The 22,813-nt window shown below is 44.3% G+C and overlaps 2 protein-coding genes across 2 annotated transcripts; one reads left to right on the top strand and one right to left on the bottom strand.

Annotated features, from left to right (window-relative positions):
• Positions 1-930: 930 nt before the first annotated feature.
• LOC133955483 (methionine aminopeptidase 2-like) lies at positions 931-8,158 on the top strand. The gene is made up of 11 exons (XM_062390342.1): positions 931-1,169; positions 1,864-1,977; positions 2,184-2,246; positions 2,831-2,933; positions 3,210-3,371; positions 3,588-3,769; positions 3,952-4,046; positions 5,110-5,206; positions 5,302-5,405; positions 6,994-7,109; positions 7,260-8,158. The coding sequence occupies exons 1-11, from the start codon at positions 1,022-1,024 to the stop codon at positions 7,510-7,512; spliced, it is 1,437 nt and encodes a 478-aa protein (XP_062246326.1). The 5' UTR covers positions 931-1,021; the 3' UTR covers positions 7,513-8,158.
• A 223-nt stretch (positions 8,159-8,381) lies between these two features.
• Positions 8,382-19,156, bottom strand: LOC133955482 (netrin-4-like). The gene is made up of 10 exons (XM_062390341.1): positions 18,852-19,156; positions 18,047-18,603; positions 15,368-15,640; positions 13,721-13,847; positions 13,305-13,493; positions 12,356-12,563; positions 12,107-12,219; positions 11,899-11,967; positions 10,766-10,939; positions 8,382-9,913 (listed from the first exon to the last, which is right to left on the bottom strand). The coding sequence occupies exons 1-10, from the start codon at positions 18,973-18,975 to the stop codon at positions 9,771-9,773; spliced, it is 1,977 nt and encodes a 658-aa protein (XP_062246325.1). The 5' UTR covers positions 18,976-19,156; the 3' UTR covers positions 8,382-9,770.
• Between the last annotated feature and the right edge of the window lie 3,657 nt (positions 19,157-22,813).

The following is a 22,813-nucleotide window of genomic DNA, read 5'->3' on the forward strand; positions in this document are numbered from 1 at the left end:
TGTTGGTATTATACGACAATATGCAAACAACATCGCTCACAAGAAACGAATGAGGTGTCGAGCCTTCCGTAAATGTCGACACTCGCGTCCGGCTTGTGTTGAGGAGTTGCGGTGTGTGTCACAGGTGCGCACAGCAGGTAACATGAGCCTCAGCCGGTGCCACGATGTTCAGGAGGAAATGATTGATTGAAGCCAGGGACGTGCACTCCCATGCTAGTGTAAGTTAACACATATTGTTTTAAGTTTACTGTGAACTATAGCAGCAATGTGATTTTGCATCTTAAGCTTAACTCTGTCATCTAAGTGACTGCAAACCACAATATTCAAACTTTGAGAAATAAACTCTTACTGCTGATATTAATTAACATGGTGGGTTTTTTTTCCAGAGGGGCAGTGCAGTCAAAGGGCAAAAGGGCGGTTGCTGCAGGACAACTTCAGCTCTATCCCGTGCAGCTCGGCCTTGACAGTTTACGGATAAGGGCCACCTGATGCAGCTCTTCTGGACTTCTTGTGTCCCGGACAAAGGTGTAATCTGGATGTGAACCCCAGAAGTGGCCCCTTTGTTAAATGGCTCAAATTGCACCAAACTATTTTTTGCCACCCTTGACACCCTGGTGCGATAAAGGCTTACTTTTGGCCCAGATCTTGCAACCAGGAGCGGACCGACCACGGGCCGTCATTCGGATCCAAATCTGGACCAAAACAGTTTTGCTCTGTGGAGGGGTGATGTATCAGGGCACTGCATGTAGGAGAAACTCTGCAGCATGGATCGTGTTGCCCTCCTCCTAAAAGAGACTTCCTCTAGAGGAGAAAGACAACTGATAATACAAAAAAAGTTTCTGCACGGAGGAGAGGATCGTCTTCCCTCCGTTCAGGTCAAGCTGTCGCGCGGAGATCGTCCATCAGCTCCGTTATTGGCTCAGCCTCCTCCAGCTGCTCCACACTTGTTTCTTGCTCTGACCACTGGAGGCTCTCAGCAGCTTATGCGTCACTTCATCTCTCCGTCGGTCGGTCGCCGGTCATGGCGGAGCTACAGCCACAGCGAGAAGTGGAGCCGCAACTTCTCAACGGGGACGCGGAGCTGCACGAGGAGAGGGAAGAAGCGGATGCGCCTGAGTCGGTGAAGAGAAAGAGGAGGAGGAAGAAGAGGAGCAGGACCACTGCAGCAGGTAGGAGGCATCACTTAGACAGGATCATTGAGGGGAAATAGCGCAAATGTGTTTCCTCTACAGAGCCACAGGCATCAGATAAGCGGGACAGGAGAGTTCTCAACCTGTCAGAGGCTTTTCCTGTCCCAACTCTGACAGGCTGCTGCTGCTCATCAGGAGACGGGACAATCTGAACAATTAACACCACATCTGATTGAAAGGACCCGTTTGAATAGCATTTACTCCAGATTAAATAGGTCCTACAAATCCCCCTCTTAAGCTGCATGAAATGATGTAATAGAAGTATCCACAGATTGAGTGCAACAAGATCCACCGCTCTTTACTTATCCTGACTGTGAAAGCCTCGGTATTTGAACCATGCCCCAAGTCAAGTGTGGTGCACACAGCAGTGTCCCGGAAAGGCTAAATGTCAGAATGCTGCAAGGTACACGTGCCCTTGAGGACATTGACCCCAATGTAAAGAAAGAATGAAGGCACACACTCTGCCAAGTTGAGATATTGATGGATGCACTTTCCTTAAATGAACGGGAAACACATCATTTACTCTGAGTTTTTTTTAAATGTCAAAATATAAATGCATGGTTTGCCAACGGTGCACACGCACGTGTTCATCTGCACATGCATGCAAAACGGTGTGTGTGTGTGTGTGTGTGTGCGTGTGTGTGTGCGTGTGTGTGTGTGTGTGACTTTGCAGCAGGGACAAATGAGGCTGAGGGGGATGGAGGAGCCCTATGTGTTGGCGATGTGGCTAAACAGTTTGAGCTGCAGATGCTGGAGGACAAAGAGCGAGAGGAGGATGGAGAAGAAGGTAACTCCTGACCATCTTCATCCTCATCTTCATCATCATCCTCATCATCCTTATCATCTGCTTCGGTGATCGTGCTGAACTTTTAAGTCCCAGAAAGTGCAGAGTGAAATTCAGCCGGTCATATCTGCATTGAGATATCCGATTTTTCAGTAGCACACTTGGAGCTCTGCCAGAAACTGAATTGAAACTAATGATGCTTTCAACAGATGGGGATGAGGGAGAGAACTCCGCCGGGAAGAAGAAGAAAAAGAAGAAAAAGAAGAAAGGATGTAAGACCTTTTTGTTCTCTTACCGCAACAGATCTTAACAATACCAGTTTTCTCTTTGACCTTTTAGACCACAGGATCTGCAAGAACCTTGTTCCTCTAAAACTGAATCAATCTCCTGAATACACAGCTCCACATTTATCACACCACCGGTGCACAGAAGCAGTTTGACCTGGTTAATCGGTGTCAGGATAGTTGTGCGGTGAAGGACTGACTCAGGTGTAGGACACAAGGCGACAGGACTTACTTGTCGAGCAGACGGGACAAAATTAATGACGGCACGTTTGACATTAACAGACTAATGCAGCGAGAGTCGAGAAGAGTCACAGTTTGGACTGAGAGAACTGAAATGAAGTGATCCTAAATATGTGCCACATTTTTTATCATTCCTACCTTTGGTATGATACAAGTGCTAAAGAATTTCTACAGTTTTTTTAGATTTAGATTCTTTACGATGCTTCACATACTTAGATCTGTAAGTCAGGGACTGAAGGATTATTCTTTAGCAAAGGTAAAATATCACTGTCATGAACACAGGCAGGATAACTTGTGTTTTTCTTGTCTCCTCCTCTCTATCTGGGCTACAGTGAAGGGACAGACTGACCCTCCCTCAGTCCCCATCTGCGAGCTGTATCCCAACGGAGACTTTCCAACGGGAGAGGAGTGTGAATACCCCCCATCAAAAGACGGGTGTGTGTGACCTCTATCTTGTCCCCTTACACTCGGCAGTGGTCGTCCACTGTGTGATATGCCAAGTGGTTATTTGCTTTGCACTTTATTCACGTTGGACATCATAATGAAGTGCAGTGGTTTATTTCCTCTTGAGGAGGAGGTAATTTTGCCATATTTGTCCTCACCTGTGCAGATTGTGTCACATCCTCATTATGACTATTTGTATAATGAGAAAATAATGAGTGACACCACCCTCTGTGATGTGCCTACCCCCCCCCCCCCCCCCCCTGCCAGGCGCAGTGCAGCATGGCGGACCACCAGCGAGGAGAAGCGGGCGCTGGACAGGGCAAACGAGGAGATGTGGAATGATTTCAGGCAGGCGGCCGAGGCGCACCGACAGGTCCGCTCTTACGTCAGGAGCTGGATCGAACCGGGGATGGCCATGATTGACATCTGGTGAGACATAAGCCCCTTGTAAGACACACAAGTCTTGGCTCTTCATCCTGATCCTGGACTGGTATTGATAGGATTTCAGCCCTTCTTTGTCTTAGAAAACAAGCAGGAGAGCTGCTGTGGCTCTTCACACGCTTCACGGTGCTTTGTCTGTCCTGACAACAGTCTCATGGTTCCTGTCACCTGTTGTCCCCCTGTGCCGCTCTCTGTTTCTGGCAGTGAGAAGCTGGAGGACTGCTCCAGGAGGCTCATTAAAGAAAACGGGCTGGAGGCCGGTCTGGCCTTCCCCACCGGCTGCTCCATCAACCACTGCGCTGCCCACTACACCCCCAACGCAGGAGACACCACCGTGCTGCGCTACGACGACGTCTGCAAAATTGACTTTGGAACGCACATCAACGGTGAGAGCCCACTAGAGACCCTTCATGTGCTTATGGAGTTAAGCTGTGCTGTTTCACACTTGGCATTTATTATAACTAGGTAAATGAATGATTGCATTATAGTTCTTACTGGCCGAAATAAGCTGTTCTCATAAATGAATCACCTCAACTGCTGTGAGTAATCAAAGGGTTTGCTCTTTCAGGTCGGATAATAGACTGTGCCTTCACCGTCACATTCAATCCAAAGTATGACCGGCTGCTGGAGGCTGTGAGAGACGCAACAGACACTGGCATCAGGGTAACGCAGCTCTATCTGACACACAGGAAGCATACAAGATACACAACATCCAGAAGAATCCTTATACAAGTATCCTGAGCATGTTTCTCTTGTCTAGATCACAATGTTTTAGTATCAAAAACTTCTATCTGGATCTAAATGGCTCCCAGGGAAAAGTTTTAATGGGAATTGATGGTACAATAGAGTCATCATAAGGAAATTGTGGATTCCTTTGAACATGATGTTCAACTTGATAAGAAGGGACACATAAATAGCCACTAATATACAGATAATGAGGGAAAGGTGGTGAAGATAAGGTAATTTTGCATTCTTCCCACACAGCACCATTCGTCACTGCATCAAAACTAGAAGACCAGATGCAGGGGTTGACAGAAAATGATTAATGGGTATAGATATAATAGAGATAACTTATATTATACAATTAACCAGTGACGGCAAATCAAGTGAGATGAGTCAATACAGAAACAATCACTTAGGTTTTAAATCTCACTGTGTCCTTTGTATATTATTTCCTCTACAATAAGACAGCTGTCATAGGTTGGATATTCTTTAGTCCCTGTGGGGAGTATTTTATAATCCAAAGTACAATGGCACAACTCAGTGGAGCACATACCTCCGCAAAGGCCCAACAGTCCCTCTCCCGGCTCCACACTTGTTCAAGACCATCCGACAAACAGGGGTGACAACATAACCTCCTCGGTGTAGGTAACAACTTCCAAACAGGTGGAGACTGCACACTTTCAGTTCTCGTTTACAGAGACCCAATGACTCCACATTTACATTAACTTATTGATTTTAGTGCTACTTCTAACTGGATTCAGAGCTCAGGATCGATTCCTTATTTTGTTCATCACATCATTCATAGCTACAAACTCATATGCTGGTTTATCTCCACATTATCTACCTGTCAAGTAACCTTATATGATATGAGATGACTGTACAGCCCTCTGGAGTTTGTGTAGCTGAAAAAAAAAAAAGTTTCAGGTGGTGGTGACATTATTGTGTTTGCCCGAGGAACATAGTGTAATTTACTGACGTGAGCGCGGACACCTCTTTGTCCAAGTTTGCAGGAATCGACGTGCGCCTCTGCGACGTCGGCGAGACGATCCAGGAGGTCATGGAGTCGTATGAAGTGGAGATAGATGGGAAAACATATCAGGGTAACGTGAAGCCGTTTGTCATCGTTTTCCTCACACGCGGGTTCAGTGCTGCTGCTTATTTATTACACCTCAGTGTGTGTTTGTTCTCTTTGCAGTGAAGCCAATCAGGAATCTCAACGGCCACTCCATTGGACAGTACAGGATACACTCAGGGAAGACAGTCCCTATTGTTAAAGGTGGAGAGGCCACGAGGATGGAGGTTTGTACACCATCAATCACTGGACTTGGCTTACTCTGTGCAAATTACCTCCGACAGAGAGGTTACGTTTTCACCCCTGACTCTTTGTTCGTTTGTTTGTAAGGGATGGAAGGGAAGGATGTGAAAAAGATCAGGGAAGAACTCATTATATTTTGACGTGGATCCGGATCAGGGGCAGATTCAGGATCTTTTGGAACATTTTTTGGTGTCACATCAGTTCAGCCAGGGTCTCCCCGTGTCTGTGGGTTTCAGGTATCCTAGCTTCCTCCCACAGTCTAAAACATGCAGTCAGGGGTCAGGTTGATTGGAGACTCTAAATTGACCTGGGGTGGGAATGTCCGTGTGAAAGGTTGTTGGCCATGTGATAGACGGGCGACCTGTTTTGGTTGTACACCGTCTCTTGATCAGTGTCAGGTGAGATTGGCTGCAGCTCCCCCGACAATCCTCAAAAGACAATTTTCTCAAAGAGTAATAATAATAAAATATGGTGCTTTGAGGGGACTAATATTTATGTGTTTGGAAATATAAATCTATATCTAGCAAATTTAAACGTGGTTTGATAAGGTGAGGTATGCACTTCACTCATTCTAGTTTAAATTCTGTTTATTTGACTTGATTCTCGGGCACAAAACATGACGGGAGCCTTTTCTACTTGAATTTCTGTAATTAAACCATTTGGAGCTGCTCGACCTTGCATATAAATGGCCCCTTTTTCAGCTCTTGAGTGATATTGCAGGTACTCTTGACTGGTTATTGGGTTATGATGAGGTGTGGAGGTATATGTTCTAATGCTCTGCTCCAACGGCTTCTTAGTCACCCACGTCCGCACTTTAATTACGCCTGTAATGGAATTACCGGCCGCATTGCGTAGCAACACGTGTTAAAACCCCGGCTCCTCATTTCACTAGCAGCACTGTAATGTGGGCGCCCAGGGTTCATTGACAGGCCGCCGCTTCACCAAGGAGAAACATGGAGAGGCTTGCCTGCAGCACAACGGCATGCCTGCAGTGTGTGAGTGCATTTGGACAGGATTGAGTATGTTAATTGGCAAGTTGCTGTGTTAAGCTATTTTACCTGATGGCTCCAGGAGAGGGGAGGTGGAGTGGGGGCTGCTGATGTGGCAGCTTTGCGTGTTGTATTTTTAGCTGAAGTGTTTTTTTGTGTTACGGGGACATTAAACCTCTTTGTGATCAGAGAGCGAGTGCACAACTGGAGCGGCAGCCGGGCGTGCCACGGGGCCGCCGGCACTTTGACTGATTATCGTGGAGGGACAGAGGGTGTCGCAGTGTTATCAGCTAATACCACACGCATTCCAACAACAGCCACGCTCCAATAGAGACGCACAAACGCCAATGAAACTCCGCCAATCAACGTACAAAAAGAGGACGCTGCTGTCCTTAATGGACTGCATGTGAATGTCTCAGCCAACTGACAACTTCAGGGTTTTGTTATCAACTCTCTCTCTGTGCCCCCTGAGGTGTTTTTGTCCTTTTTAGAGTCATATCTCATATCACAAAGGTATATATGCTGTTCATAGATTAAGATGGGTGAGTTTTGTGTCCCTGTCTCTCAATTCTCTGCCTCTCAGGAAGGTGAAGCTTACGCCATTGAGACATTTGGCAGCACAGGGAGAGGTGCAGTCCACGATGACATGGAGTGCTCACACTACATGAAAAACTTCAACGTCGGACACGTGCCAATAAGGTTCATCTCATCCATGTGTTGAAATCCAAGATATCGAGTCTGATAATCAATCCATCATTCTGACAAAAAAGCATCATATCTGCATCATCTCTAGATTCGTCCTCCAGCTTGTTTTTCCCTTTTGACTCTGTGTCGTCGCTTGTGCCGCAGACTCCCGAGGGCTAAACATCTGCTGAACGTGATCAATGAGAACTTCTGCACCTTGGCGTTCTGCCGCCGCTGGCTGGACCGCCTGGGCGAGAGCAAGTACCTGATGGCGTTGAAGAATCTGTGCGACCTTGGCATCGTAGACCCGTACCCGCCCCTCTGTGACATCAAGGGCAGCTACACCGCCCAGTATGAGCACACCATCCTACTCAGGCCCACCTGCAAGGAGGTAGTGAGCCGGGGGGAGGACTACTAGAGCGGCATGCAGCAGGAGGAGCACGACTGATCAAACTCAACTAACCTCTTCAGACTGACAGCAATTATGCAATATTTCTCTGAACTGAATTTCCACTGCTAGAGAACCTTTAGGAAAATAGTAGCAAGAGCAACAGACTTGTGTCATGGCAGCAGCTTACTAGTATTTCGTTTTTCCGACTAACTATTGAGCCAGTAGATAAAAGGACATATCTTTAATAAATGAAGTGATTGTCATTTAAGTTTAGTGTTGCCTTTAGCAAATATGCAAAATATATAAATATATGCAAGAGAATCATGCAAAAAGGTTTTTGGTGAACACTTTACCCAGAATGCTGTGCTGAATTCCTGTATAGAAATATATATATATTTCTATATTTCCTTGCTCTATTACTAATTTGAGGCAATTTTTATAAAAAAAATAAATTGTTATAAATCTTGCACTGAATACTGTGTCCAGGTTTGTAGAGCTTTACATATCTATCTATCTGTCGGTCTGTCTGTCTATCAATCCATCTATCTGTTTAGTACTGTTTAATTGATCCATCTTTGAATTACAGGCGTATATTATTTGTATTCATATTTATAATAAAGACTGAACATTATAGCCATCGTGAAGGTGGAATTTTCCCATTAAGCAGCATTGGTTTGAACTAGCTGTTCCTAATAAAAAAGCGATTTGATGTCAAACTTTTACCCACCTCATAGTGGGATAGTGTATTTCTCTCTTTTAACCAAAGGAGGGCGGTACTAAAACATGGGTCAAACATGAGTGCACCGCCTCCGCTTATTCAGACGTTACAGGCTATTCATAACCTCGTGCTTCAGCATAATGTGACCCTGGAATGAAAGCGACTTTTCCCAGAAGCATTAAGAATGAGCTCACCGACACAGAGTTTATGCAGTTTTGATCAAAAAATACCTATAGGACACACAGAAATAGCATAAGAAATGTCACATTGATGCGTCGTGCACCCTAAATCACCACTTTGTCCTTAAAGAGAAAAAAACCTTTCCTGCTAATTTTCTCTTATTTTGGTAAAGTCTTTGGGACAAGGACATCGGCGGTGATGTTATGACTGAGGAATGCATCATGTCTCCTCACGCACTTTGGGAGTCTCCTTGGAGACAGCGGAGCGGGCCTATTCTTAACCAGACCCAGCTAATCAAAATGGCCTGTGGACTCTGGATCGGATACAGGGTGATGTCAACGAGCACCGGGGCTTTTAATACATATTTATTTTGGGGGGCAGCGAGAGTCACAGGCCGAATAGAGGAACACATGTTAAGGATAGAGTGTACTCTCTGGCTCCCACAGAGTCAGGTCAGGAGAGGCCTCCTCACAGAGAAGTAGGTCTTTCGAGGACAGCAGAGAATCCTCCACAGAATCCACAGAGTCTGACTCCAGCTGCCTGACAAGGATCCACTCTTGTAACTGAAGCCGCTGTAAGAGCAAACTCAATCATCGAGCGTTTCAGCCGCTCATCTGTGCCGCAGAGAGCAGAGAGGGCGCGGAGGTGTGTGTTCTCTCTCTTGTCGGACAGCAGGCGGGCGAGTGTGCCAGGGAAACGCAGAGCTGCTCAGCTTAAACCGCCTGATTCCACTAATGTTGTTTTCTTCATCCAGGAGATACTTGTTTGGACCTGCACCGCCGCTGCCGAGGACACCGAGCATGAACGCACGTCCACGTTCACACAAATATACACAAACAGATTCTGATGATGACCTGTGATTTATCACCAACGTGTGTGAGTCGACAGGGAGGATTCAGTCTGGGCACCTTTGCAAGATTCCAAACAGCTCTCAATGAAATAGATACAGCAGGACGTGATGGTTTAGGCTCATCAACTCCGACAGCTTCTTCGCCCAGTAAATAGAGTTTAACAGAATATTTTTACATGCACTCGTTATTGCCGTATAAGTAGTGTGGACAGATGAGCTGAGACACATTATAAAATAAGAAGGAAATTCTAGGATCAGCTTTGTCTGGACGAAGGCGTTCACCTGGATCCTCAAGTGACTGCAGACTATCGTACTGAATCCATTTTGTACTTATTTCATATTATTTCATTCTGCAACATCCACAGCATTGTAGTGTTCTGTCGTTGTGACTTTTACTTTCACTTTAGTGTCCAAGCAAAATTAAGACATCTCCTGTGTTTGTCTTGCCCATTACTTATGCAGTAAATCTTCTGCACGTCTCAGCTGCTCCCCTCCGTCCCCTCTGTCCGTGTCTCCGGTCTGCTCCTCGCCGACGCTCTATCGGCGGCCGCAGTCTTTCCTGAGGATGTGGAGCATTTTGCGTCCCAGGCTCGACTTCCACGGTTTAACGAAGCTCTTGGTGTTGACCAGCAGTCGGCCGGTCTTCCAGTCCTCGTGTCCCGCCACCACGTACTCTGATCCTGGAGAGAAAGACAGAGCAGAGGATCTGTGACTTTGACTTCTTCTCAAAAATCAAAACAAGATCTAACATGTAACGGGGTCCATTATGATTTGATATTTTGATATTTACGTTATTGGTAAAAACAAATCGTATTTATATAGACACATCACTCAAAGCACTATAAAGTTCAGACTTCCCATTCACCCATTCACACACATTTATACAGTGCATTTATGTGACGTACTTTCTCTATCACACATCACTCACACATTGCCAACATAGCCATCAGGGGAAAATTGGGGTTCAATGTCTTGCCCTAGGGAGATGGGAATCAAACAGCCAACCCACTGGTTAGTGGACGACCTGCTCCAACTTGTGTAAACAGTTTTAACATTGCATGTATAGCCCTCAATTTTCCATATGAAGCCTATGTGATATGTTTGTGTTGTTTCATTTTTGTAGGGGCTCTCCATATGTACAACAATGACCCAAGGATTTTGTTATTATTGTCAGACATTCATGGTCTGGCCTTCACGTCAAATCAGAACACAGACATGGCCAGACTCCACCATTTACACAAGTACAGTATTGTACAACTGTAATTAACAAGTTAAATACTGTGCTGTGATGGGCTGGCTTGGGTTATTGTTGCTAGTTAGATGTGAAATTGTCTTATATGAGAGAGATGGCTCTAATCTTTACGCTTTAAACGTCAAATCAAAGTGAGTGATGCTGCGACCCTGGCACCCACTCAGAAGTATCTGAGGAGGGACACAAAGCTGGCAGGTGGTCGACCTGAGATTCTACTAATTATACGATTCTGCATCGTGAGAAATAATGTCTCTGACTGGATGTGGCTGCTGCAGCTAACCTGGGTTGAGGATGGGACATGTGCAGCCGTGGGTGGTCCAGGACTCTGGGTAGAGGGTGATGCTCTTCCTCTGGATCTTCATCTGACGACTCTGGTACAGGATCTTCTTCACTTTGACCTCCACCTCGGCGTGGGAGCCTTTGTCATGAGCCGACATCACCTTTACAACCAGCACTGTCGAGGAAAAACATCGATAACCTCACTCATATATTCATGGGGGTAAAGGGGAATTCAATATGTTTTAAAATCCCAAATCAATTTAGTAGTCACGAGGCACACTATCTATACTCTGATGTATTCAATGCAGCAATGCACCAACAGAGGCGGGGGAAGAAGAGGACTGCTAGCAAGTCAGCACAGACAAACACTCTGCTGCTACATTTTCAAAGGTTGTATGAGGAAGGAAAAATCAAGTAGGTTTGTTGGCCGGGGGGGTCAATCTGAATCAGAAAATGTATCCCAGACACGCACATAGAAATTCAGACCTAAATAATGTAATTATGAAAGTGTATTATTTCTGTATTATAACTGTATCAATTTTTTGTTATTAAGTTATTGTGATATGGGGAAAAAATGAGACGGTACATATCAAGGGATTTGTCCTGATAAGTACATCAGGATGCATTATTCAACAATATATAGAGAAATAAAAGAACGAGAATATGGTATAATCGTGATTGAGGTGTTGGCTCGTGGTGGCAGCTCATTGTTAATAATGATTACTACTAGATTACAACTAGTTACACAACATGCCTACTCACGTTTACTACTAATCGTGGCAATACCGCCTTTTTTCTGCATAAATACTTTAAACATTGATAAACCTCTTCATTTTTGTTAGACACTGTGTACACGTGAAGTTTTGTGAGTAGTTTTTCCTCACTCTAGTTGAGGGTTAAGGGCGGAGGATGTTGGTTAAGTTAAATAAATTCAGTATCACAGATCCAGAGGAAACTAAAGCAGAATATATCAGATGGAACAACCAGGTGTATTTTATAACTTTATAACAAACCGACCTGGTGGTTTTAAGCTGCTACCATGTTAATTATGTCGTTGAATGGCCTAACAATCAATGACTGTCGTGACCGGCTCACCCCACACTGAATCAATGCACTGTGTCAAATAGCTCTTACCATAGTCGTACTCTGCGGCACAGAAGAGTTTGGGGCTGCCGAGCGTTACTTCAACACATTCACATTTCTCTGAGGAGAGTGAAACACAATCAATAAGCCTTGTATATAAATCATTTCATCGTGACGTTATAGATTTCAAGAGCAAAAACAGCAGCATGGATGGGATGAGTGTGCAGTGTATTAAGTTGTGAGATGACCTGAGACTCACCAGAGTGGTGCAGTGCAGAGAAAAGCTCCTCTGCCTTAAAGAGTGCCGTCTCACTATTACTGCTGCTGTGTCCCATGTGGCCAGTGACTGTATATAAGACCTCCACGTCTGAGCTGTGGTGCAGAGGTAAAAAAAAAAAAACAGTCAGGTTCAGGGCTCCGCTCAGCGTTAATAACCCAGAATGCACTCTACCTCTACCACACTAGATATCTTTGTATAGAACACAAACGGCTGCGTCTTGGCTCTCACCCAGAAACGCAGTCACCGGTGTAGGGGTCACAGTCCCCCGTGCAGTCGCATGGGCGGCAGCCGTATTCGTGCAGCCCCCAGTATCCCATCATGCAACTGTCACAGCGGGGGCCGCCGATGCCAGGCTTGCAATTGCAGTCCCCGCTGGTAGGGTTGCAGAGAGGGCTCCCACCCGAGAGGACGGCGCCGACAGGGTGGCAGGAACAGGCTGCGGAGGAGAGAGGTGACGGAAACAACAGGATCACATGTTAACATCAATGTGACTCCGTCGCAGCAGCAGACATTATGCCCATGCGTGTGTGCTAAGGGCAAATACACTCGTAGAAGAAAAACAAAGATATTAATGATTAACTCCCACGACAGTATTAAAGTTAAATATATTTCATCATCCTATTGCCGGGAATATACACTGGATGTGCTTTGAGCAGCAAAAGCAAACTATAAATCAGTGGAGTCTATCTGCACCGTCAGACTCGCAGCCCGATGCTTCCATTTGTTACAAACTTGCTTCAACTGTTTTCCCAAAAATGGTTTGTTTGTTTAAAAATGCTGCAGCGTGTCTGGCTGGGAGGGGGGGGGGGGGGGGAGAGAATGGGAAATATGTGCTCACATGGACCATGGGAAATTCCTTCATTGTTTACAATAACAGTCACATTCCAAAACAGTAACGTCTTCTCTCCGTCAGTCCTGCGAAAAGAGGCGACTAGAGTGTTTACTGCCTCATCACCGACAAGACAAGTGACTGAGAAAGGTGCTGATGGGGAGATATGCATCCCAAGGAGAAATCAATCTGCCTTAATGTGGAGGGTCAGAGGTCAAATCTGATCTCCATTGCTGTCCTACATATCTCAAGGGCTGCTCCTCTTAATTTTAATTCTCAGCTGGCGTTCATGGAGACAGGAGTTATAAAGAAGGGACGATGCACACTGAGGGAAACAGAGGCTCTCACGTTTGCAGGAGTCCGGGGCCGTCTTTGGACGGGTGGGGTCTCTGTAGAAACCCGTCTTGCAGTTCTGGCAGTGGCGGCCCTCTGTGTTGTGGCGGCAGCTGTCACACACGCCGCCGCTCTGCCGTCCGGTGGCCAGCCACCACACACGGCTGAAGTGGCAGCTCCTGGCGTGGCCGTTACACTTGCACCCTGTGTTTGTTTGATAGAAAGAAGGAATGAGATACTTTCCTCTACCCCGCACATTTTTGCAAAAAACCTTCTCAGAGCTGTGACAACTCTTGCAGTAGCTGCTCTATTATTCATCAAGTATCAGTTTCTCAAAGGTTACAGGTGATTTATGACTAAATTCATTGGGCAGATAAGTCCACATGCTGTGTGTCCTACTCTGCGTTTGACTCTCTTGCTCCATCACTCACTCTGGCACTCGTGTGGCGTCCCTACGAGGCCGTTGGCCGCCTGCCAGGGCTGATCATTGTGGAGAGGTGCACAGCGCTCACAGTGGTCCCCGGCCGTGTTGTGTCGGCACACACACTTACCATGGACCTGCCGGGCACACACAACAGGAAGGAAAGAATCAATTACTTCTTGTTTTCATTTTATTGCTTCTTCCATTTCTCAAGAATGGCAACATATTGTATATTGTATTAGATTATACTGAGCTATCGCCTCTCCAAATCGCACCAGACTCGCACTTCCTTCTGCCCTTAGCAACACATCTGCCAGGTGTGAAGTGGATATGATGAACAGTTCTGAAGATATGCGCTCCACATACAGGCAGAAAGAAAAGGGAATTCTGTCCTTGAGATTGGATGTCTATGCCTTTTATAAGATCCAAATAGGATCCTTTATATTTGTGTTTCAGAGTCAGTGTGAAGATGTAACTCTTTTCATTACCCTTGCCATGGAGGTTAAGTTTTCAGGCGTGGAGGGATCGGGCCTGGGTTTTTGAAGTACTCATTAAAATTTGGTGCAGGTAAAGAGGCAGAATATATTTCCACTCTCTTTAATGTGATCACACCACTTCCTTGTGCTCATTTAAATTTATACTATGAGAGCTAAATAACCATGTGTGGGATTGTTCGACGATGTATGCGCTCTAGTGCCATTCTAGTTACCTCTGCCAAGGAGGTCATGGTTTTGTCCATTTGTGTGTTTGTTGTTTTCTGTCTTTCTTTGTTTGTCAGCAGGATTATGCACAAACCACTGAAAAGATTTACACGCAACTTTGTTGAAGGATTGGTTATGGGCCAAGAACAAACCCATTAAAATTTGGCAAAGCTCCAAACAAAGGGACAGAGCCAGGAATTTTGTTATTCACTTTCTTTAACATTGCGAGATATGTATTTTTTTCACCAATTCCCAAGGACATAATTCATGACTATTCAGAGGACTGATATCTATGAGTGTGTCTGAATTGGTGCAGCTTGATTGAATGTAAGGAGACTCTTGTGCCTTGTTGGAGGTACGTACTCGACTGAGTGCCATTCTAGTTTATGCTGATTTCAGACAGCCTTGCACTCATATGTTATGTGTTTATAACAACCATGATTCGTATTTGCAACCTACAAACTCTTATATATGTATAATCACTTTGTTTACAGGCTGTGAAACTTATTCCTGCCTGTGTAACTTATTTACACCCCCTCAGGTCATGTTAGAATTATACTATTTCTCCTGTTCTCCATTTACAGTGAAGAGAATAACACAACAGCAGCTCAGGGTTGTTAAAGCATTATGTTGAATACTATAATTAAGGTTTTCACATCCTTCTAATCCCTGAAGTGGCAGGTAAATCTATGGCCTAATATCCAGTAGCTTCTGTACAACCCTCAGCTTCAGCAGGACGCACAAGAGCTCACTTGAGTAACACGGGCGTGGTGGGAATAAAAGCACCCAAATCCTTCTCCTCCCAAACCAACCACATCAACAGAAATGCAGACAATCAGACACTGTCAGCAAATCACGACATCTGAGTGTGATGAATTTTTGCTACAGAACAAACCGTAGAAGTGTGTTTTGTTGGTGCGATGCACGTTCGCAGAATCCAGCTGAGAATGGCTCACCATGTTACTCGTCCTCTGCTGGCTGGTTTGGTAGCTCCCGGCTGGAACGCAGTGGTCGGCGTGTCCATTGCAGAGGCAGCTGCCCTTGACAATGAAATCATAAATGGCGTAGTGGTCGGTGGGGAGTGCAGCAGCACCGGGATGTTTGGCCTGGCAGGGACACGGCTGGCGCTGCAGCAGGCGGACCCTCAGGTTGGTGATCATGAGCTGGTCCTGAGCAGATGGTCCATAGGGATCCACTGACTGCCAGGGAGACAAGGCTCGATAGATCACCTGGAAATGAAACGATGAGAAATCTCACAAAAGCTGTGCTGTTTCACGTGTAAACTATTAATCAAATGCCTGAAAAATATTATCTTAAAGATAGACCGGGATGAAAACCTAAATGATGCACGTTCCTCTGCCAAATAAAAAGCAGAAAAGATCAAATTTTCCTTTGATTTTTTTTAATAGTTCCCGTATACAGATGCTCAAATGTTTTTTGTTCACTCTCATTAACTTTATTGCAATGTTGATGCTTTCAGTTTCAGTTTCTACTCCTACAACATTATAACATCACAAATCAAAACCGTCAGACACAAAGCAACGTGCTTTTTTCAATCAAATTCTCACTGTAGTTCTGTGCACCGCCACTGAATGGTGAAAATACTTGAATGTCCAAAATTCCCTTTGGGGAAATACTATACAAGGACTATTATCTATTATTATTGCATAACGTCTTGGGAAATTAAAAAAGTACCAGTGACACTATATTAAATCTTTAAGAAATCTGCCTGTAGGTGGGACTTTAAAATAACTCTCCCAGGGATGGATCTACAGAGGGGCCAGTTGCCAGCCTGAGGTCCGCACCCACTGGTGTCCCACAATCTGTCCCATAATCCAACACTTATAAGACAGGTTGATGTCCCAAAAGCAGGAAGAAGGACAAAAAAGTGTCTAAACAAAATAGATGTTTTATCTCTCTTTATATTACTCCAAGAAGAGTAAAATTCACTTTTTAGGGAACTGCTTACATTTTATTTTCACCTTTAAATGAACTGAGTCAAACCATTATCATTTTACTGAATCTTCACTATTTCAACACTTGTAATTGGTCCTTACGCAAAACATCTTGCATGGACAAACTTGTTGCTGTATCATAATGAATTTATTGTGTAAAATGACATAATTTGATTTGTAAGTAAATGTCAACAATGAGAGGATTTACTGTGAACTCATTGGGCAAAAAAGGTGTCTTTGTACACTACAGCACGTTTAAACTGAGTATGTATGTATGTATAACTGTAGTATTGTTTCAACAGTGAAAACCTTTATTTATGGGATTTCTTTAAGGCTTGAGCTACAGAGACAGTAATTACAGTGGCTGAGGGGCTTACATGAGGAACCCGACAAACTGTAGAGAGACACATACTTGCCTCATATACACAGCAATTATGAGATCAGGCAAAACTATATATTCACTCAGACATTCAACCAGAACCTCCTGACGTAGCCTGTGAGTAAAACAAATCTCTCCTGGGCCGTGTGTCCATCTGTGTCAATGAGTGTGTGTGTGTGTGTGTGTGTGTGTGTGTGTGTGTGCTCATGAATTAACTGGAGCTGCTTATCTGGCCCAGATCTCCCAGTGACCACAGAGCAGTTCCAGAAATGCTCTGGAAGACCATCAGAGGCAAAAGTGAACATTGATATTGTTCCCAGTGCTAAACAAACAGTCTCCCACAGCTTATCAGAGGAGGTCGGTTTACAACACTTGGTCCACTGTTTAATAGTGTGTGTGTGTGTGTGTGTGTGTGTGTGTGTGTGTGTGAAATCATCCTCTGGAGCATCTCGCAGTCAGTAAAGGGACATCAGAGAGAGGAGCAGATGGTGAGAGTTAAGTAAATATTTGGCAGCGTATTTTCAGTAATAAAATTACTGACTAAATAAAACAGTCCAATATTTAATATTCATCTCTTTGAAGCTTCGTCTGATAAGCAGCATCATTCATCAAGCATTATTTATTATTAACCATGAATCAAATGTATTAATAACAGAGCTTGAAGTCAATATAAACCAAAAACTAATGTTAAATGTCAGTGCTTTCTTTTGAAAAAAACATATAACTGTATGTATAAATGTCTGCCATGTGAACTATATATTTTTTTAAGAAATTATCTTGTATTGCATTGTATTTGATGAGTTTTCTCTGATGTAATAAAAACTGTAAATGACAGTTCCTTGCATTGATCATTCATTTGATCATTTCATAGATTAAACGTTTTGCAATTGCCAAATATATAATAGTAGGAATAATTTCAAGACCTAAAGGATCATATTAATCTTACAATGTGTTTCATGATGACGAGTCGAATTTTCCACACTGTTGTTGCACAAGTCTCAGGGGTGGATCTACAGAGGGGGCAGCCGCCACCTTGACAATGAGGGCTGCTCCCAAGTTATTCTGCTTCTAAAGGCGTTGTAGTAAAACAATGTAATTTCTAGGTAGCTTTGCCGAGATTTTGAGAAAAAAACAAATAGATAATGTAGACAATACAGGGTTCTTGTTGTTTTGCTCTCTTTTTATATGAAATCCAGTAAAAAATAATGTGTATTCCCGCGTTTTAGTCATTTTTTCTGTTGTTGTAGGACCAGTTATTGTTTGCCTTAAGAGGTAAACTTGTCCAGACTACAGCCACTCACCTCTCCTCTGGTACAAGGAAAAGCTGCAGAGTACTTGGAGGTGCATGTGGCCCCACTCTCCCCGGCTGGTGACGCCTCTGCCAGGCCGAACGCCTCCTCACAGTCCCGGGCGTAGTACCTGAGGGTCCTCCATGTGCGCCCGTAGTCCTGGGAGCGCTCCAGCAGCATGGCAGCTGGGCGGGGGGAGCGGAACACCACGATGAGATGGGTGAAGAGGAACTCGGTCTCCAGATCCAGCTGGAGCGTCTCCTCCTCCAGCCCCTCTGCCGACTGCCACCAGGTGTCCGGGTGGCGGAACGAGGAGTCGCTCATGGCAGAGGGAGGGTGCGCCTGGGCGGGGATGGCGGAGTTGCACTTTGTGCATTTTGCCGGGGAGCAGGACTCTCTCCCGCGGGGGTCAGAGGTCTGTTTGTAGAAGCAGAAAGGTTCAGAGGAGTTGGAGCCGCAGGTGGACCTGGTCTTCAGCACTCTGCCCGGGGACAGGTTGCCCATGCGAGGGTTGCAGGCTCGACCGAAGCAGCTGTTCTCCACAGCTGGATCTTTGCCTCGGGACGTTTCTGGAAAGAATCAAAAAAAACATTGGTTAATATGATACGTAAATAAAACGTAGAAGTATAACAAGTATAATCTGTGAGAGAATAACTGATTTATTTTCTCAGTGGATTTTAAGGCGTTTTGCGAGTTTGGTCCACGCAGTGCGCTCCCGATGCTGTGACGCACGTGGATGCGCGGGTTTCACGAAATAAAAACAAGTTGATGTATTTATTCACATCTTCATTAAAGGGGGTGAGAAAAGCAAACTCACCGGTTAAAAGAAAATAAGACTCGCACATCACCGGGAAAATGACAATTAAAGTCCAGAGTCTCATTGTGGAGCAGTTGAGTTGTGTATGGCAACAACAGCTTGATCCAGGGCGACGCGTAACCATTTGTCTGTATTCCAGTCTTGTTTCGCGATATAAAATAATCTAACAGCAAACGTACACTACACCGGAATTAAGAAGTACAATAGACTGAAAGGTGAGATTCCCCCTGTCTGTCATGGTGGAGAAGCACCCGGTCAGATTTAACTGGTATTATCCAAGATCTCTGCAGTCATTATCCTCAGATTATTCCATCCCACACACTTCAGAGAGTTCAGCGTCACTGGGTAGACTTCATTGACTGATTGGGAATAAGAAGAGGTTAGCACCGCCCCCGTCTGGTCGTCTCCAACACACCCCTCCCTCTATGTTTCCTCAAATCAGACTTTTTTCCTTTAAAAAATGGCAATAATTAATATAGATATATATCTATATTTATAGATAGGTATACATATATATCTATAGAAATAAAAAGCTTTTTTTTTGCCAGGAGATAAGATCATGATTTTGGAAAATGTTGATCATCTTTTCATCATCTATGAGTAGATGACTGAAATGATGAGAAGGATTATTGGGTTATCCTACATTACATTACACAAGCGCAGTGCCTATTCCTGCCTGTTTGCAATGACCTGTGTTAATTCTCCAGAGCTACTCCAGAATTATTCCTCGTCATTAGTGAGTCATTATTAGTTCTGCAATATAGTGTCACTTGTTATGTTCCTGCGCTGGATGTTGTGGGCAGAGCTTTTTGCAAACAGCCTATGGTGCAGAGTAAAGTTATTAAACCTGGTGTTCATCCTACCTGGTTTATTTTCAATGTTTTTTTATAAAATTAAACAGAAGTGGCTTCATTCATGTTTGTGCCTTTATGTGAGTCTAAAGTTTTGAATATTTAATGTCAGCTATTTCAGAGGTCTGATAAGCCATCAACATAATCTTAAAACCCAAAATTGTTGTATATGAAAGCTCTGTAATTCAGCTCGATATAAGGCGTTACAGCAACAAAAATAATCGTTGATGATGATAACTTACTTTAGAGTTGATTCTCAGAATGTAGTTGATGTAACAGAGATCAGAACCAACAAGCCCTTTGTCAATAACTGTGTCAGTTGGATATGGACAGATAAAAATAATCAAATCCTCAAAATGATGTGGCAGGACAGTTATGTTACCGGCCACCGGCTGCCAGTTGCCAGACGGTACTGTACTTTATCTAAGGACGTAGAAAAACTCAGTCTACTGACTGCAGGCACACTGCCCCGTCCCCCTGACTGCTGCTGGTCGCCCTTTTATTCCATTTTTACCTATACTGAATATACTGTGTTAGTGGGTAATTAATTAGTGCTATAGATTGTTAGATTCAAATCAATAAATGCTTATACAGCCCAGATAAAACCGTTTTCCTTCTGCATTCCACAAACCCCCATGTTGAAAGAAATTAGCTGTCATCAGATTGAGGAGAAAATAGCTGCTAACGATCTAAAACAATAACTCGGAGATTTAATTTGCTTCCACGAACCACCAAAGCACCGGAGCGCTGACTGACAAGTGTGTCATTGTGTTGCATTCCTGCCACATATCACCACTTGTTTCTAACTGCCACTCATTAACTGTGTTTTACTTGCCTCGTCAGACACACATCAGCTCTGGAGCTGAGGGGGTCACACAACCCTTGACCCCATCAAGTCTCACACCTTTTTTTACTTCAACAGTGACATCATCTCATTTCAAGACATGTGAAGAAAGACATGGTGTGCGTGATACTACAGGCAGCTTTGCCTGTGGCATTCATAATCATTTAATACTGACTTGACGTAGAAGTGGAGACAAGTGAGAAAACAGGGTGGTAATGAGTGAAGTTGAAAAAGGGAAGGGGGTCAGTGAGATTGTAAATCATATTTGTAAATACATAAGGTCAGAAGTAATATGTTCCCACTCCCCCTGTCATATGAATCATCCTCTCTTATCTGTGCGTGCACATGCTAAAGAAGGAGAAGAGGAATCATAAGCTTTCTCTTCCCTGAGGCATCCTAGCCCTGACGGATCAGGACATTCCTGGAATACTGTGACTCTCGTCACAGTAGCGGCCCCTCTTCCTTTAAAGCGGACAGGGTCTGTGCCTGCGTGTGTTTTTAGATTTCCATGGGTTATTTTGGTTGTTTTCCAGCGATCTGCCAGGGCAAGGGGTGATGCACCTTGAGGTGTTCTCTTTGTACATCACTTGTGTTTTTCGATCTTCAAATCCCAGGAGTCACCATGAAAACTGCTGCAGGAAAGGAAGTCTAATCTTGGCCAGTCTGTGGTGTATTCCCCTGGCAGGATGAAAGCAAGGCAAATCGTAAACAAATTCCTTCACTCTCTGTATGTCCAGCTGTTTGTTGTTTTTCTCTGTTCCACAACTTGAACACTACTCAACCAAATCTTGAAAGAACTAACACAGTTATGTTGGCCTAAGAATGGAAACGGGCTCTGTCAAGCTTAAATCGGCACCTTGTTACATCTAAGCTCCTTAAAGAAATGCACTGAACTCTGGACATTTTCCTGGAACTCTCCGAAGGGGCTGTATCTGAGAACTCCGATGTCACTTTCTTCGGATATTTTCTAGAACTTTTGCCCATGTCTTAGTGAGTCCATGTAAGAGCACAGCAGGATAATCCACAGCGTGCAAGTGGGTGTGTTGAAGATGTGTGTAACCTGCAATGGACACAACTAAAACAATAGAAAAAGAGGAGCCATAACGAAGAAGCAAAAGAAAAATTCAACTTGGAAAGAATTTGTTGCCTCTTGTCTACTCAGGTGCCACCACTCATGTGAATGTTCCTGTTGTTGTAAATGCTCCTGACCTAGACAATTGTGTTCTTCATAAGTTAGATACAAATTAGAAAAATGTCCGGATTTTGGGGATATTTTTAAGAGTTCCTGCATAAAACAGCTCATTTGTTTAACCCATACAAAAAAGGCTATATATTTTTTTTACTGAAGTACTTGTTAGCCAAGCCTCCAGGAGGTCACTGTACCCATTCAAGACGTAGCCCTGCACGTTATACCTCAGCTGCGCCACAACTTGTCATGTTTACCCGCCATTTACATACATGATGTGTTAGCTTTATAGATGCTGTTAGGTGGGAATTTGATTTTCCGACAGAGCCAAGCTAGCTTACGCGAATAAACACTAACAAGCTGCTAGCTGAAACTGCATGCACCGTAAGAGTAGTATCAAATTTCTCTTTCAGCAAGAAAGGGGGAAAAAGAGCATACTACCCAAAATATAAAACTTTACTGAGTTCTGCCAGTGGTGCTTCTGCTGTGTCATCTAATTGACCAATGAGACGACAGACTCTGGGCTGTTCCACCACCTCTGGCCTGGTTTATTTCCAGACTGTAAAAGGATATGGTCCCCCCCTCCACCCCCCCATGCCAACTAGTACCTTCAGCTCACTGAACCGTCTAAACCCTTGCGGGTAGTATGTCTACTCTCCTGTAAAATCCAGACAAAAAGCCAGACATGCTCCAGGCAAGGAGGGAAGGTGCCTTGCCCGCAGGCAAGGCGTTAAACAGAAGGCCCCACACATGCTCCCGTCACCGCTATCACCGCTTCAACTTTTATGACGTTTATCGCTGCTATCTGTCTGCCTGCTCGCAGCCATGACATCACCCACATTTCAGACGGTTCAATCTGGAATGGCAAAAAATAGAAACAGGATCCGAGTTATGTAAATACTAGTTCTACACTCCAAGTTTTCCCATGATGTAAATCGTTTGGCATCTCTGCTATGAGTAATTTATTTTACAGAAAGACAGCAGCACAGCAAATACCTCTCCCTACCGCTCCACAAAAATCTTTTGCTTCACAGCCTCCACCATCCAGACACCTCTGGAAGCTTACACTCTATATTTTATG

The sequence above is a fragment of the Platichthys flesus genome, chromosome 6 (genome assembly GCF_949316205.1).
Source record: "Platichthys flesus chromosome 6, fPlaFle2.1, whole genome shotgun sequence".
In the NCBI taxonomy this organism is placed as follows: domain Eukaryota; kingdom Metazoa; phylum Chordata; class Actinopteri; order Pleuronectiformes; family Pleuronectidae; genus Platichthys; species Platichthys flesus.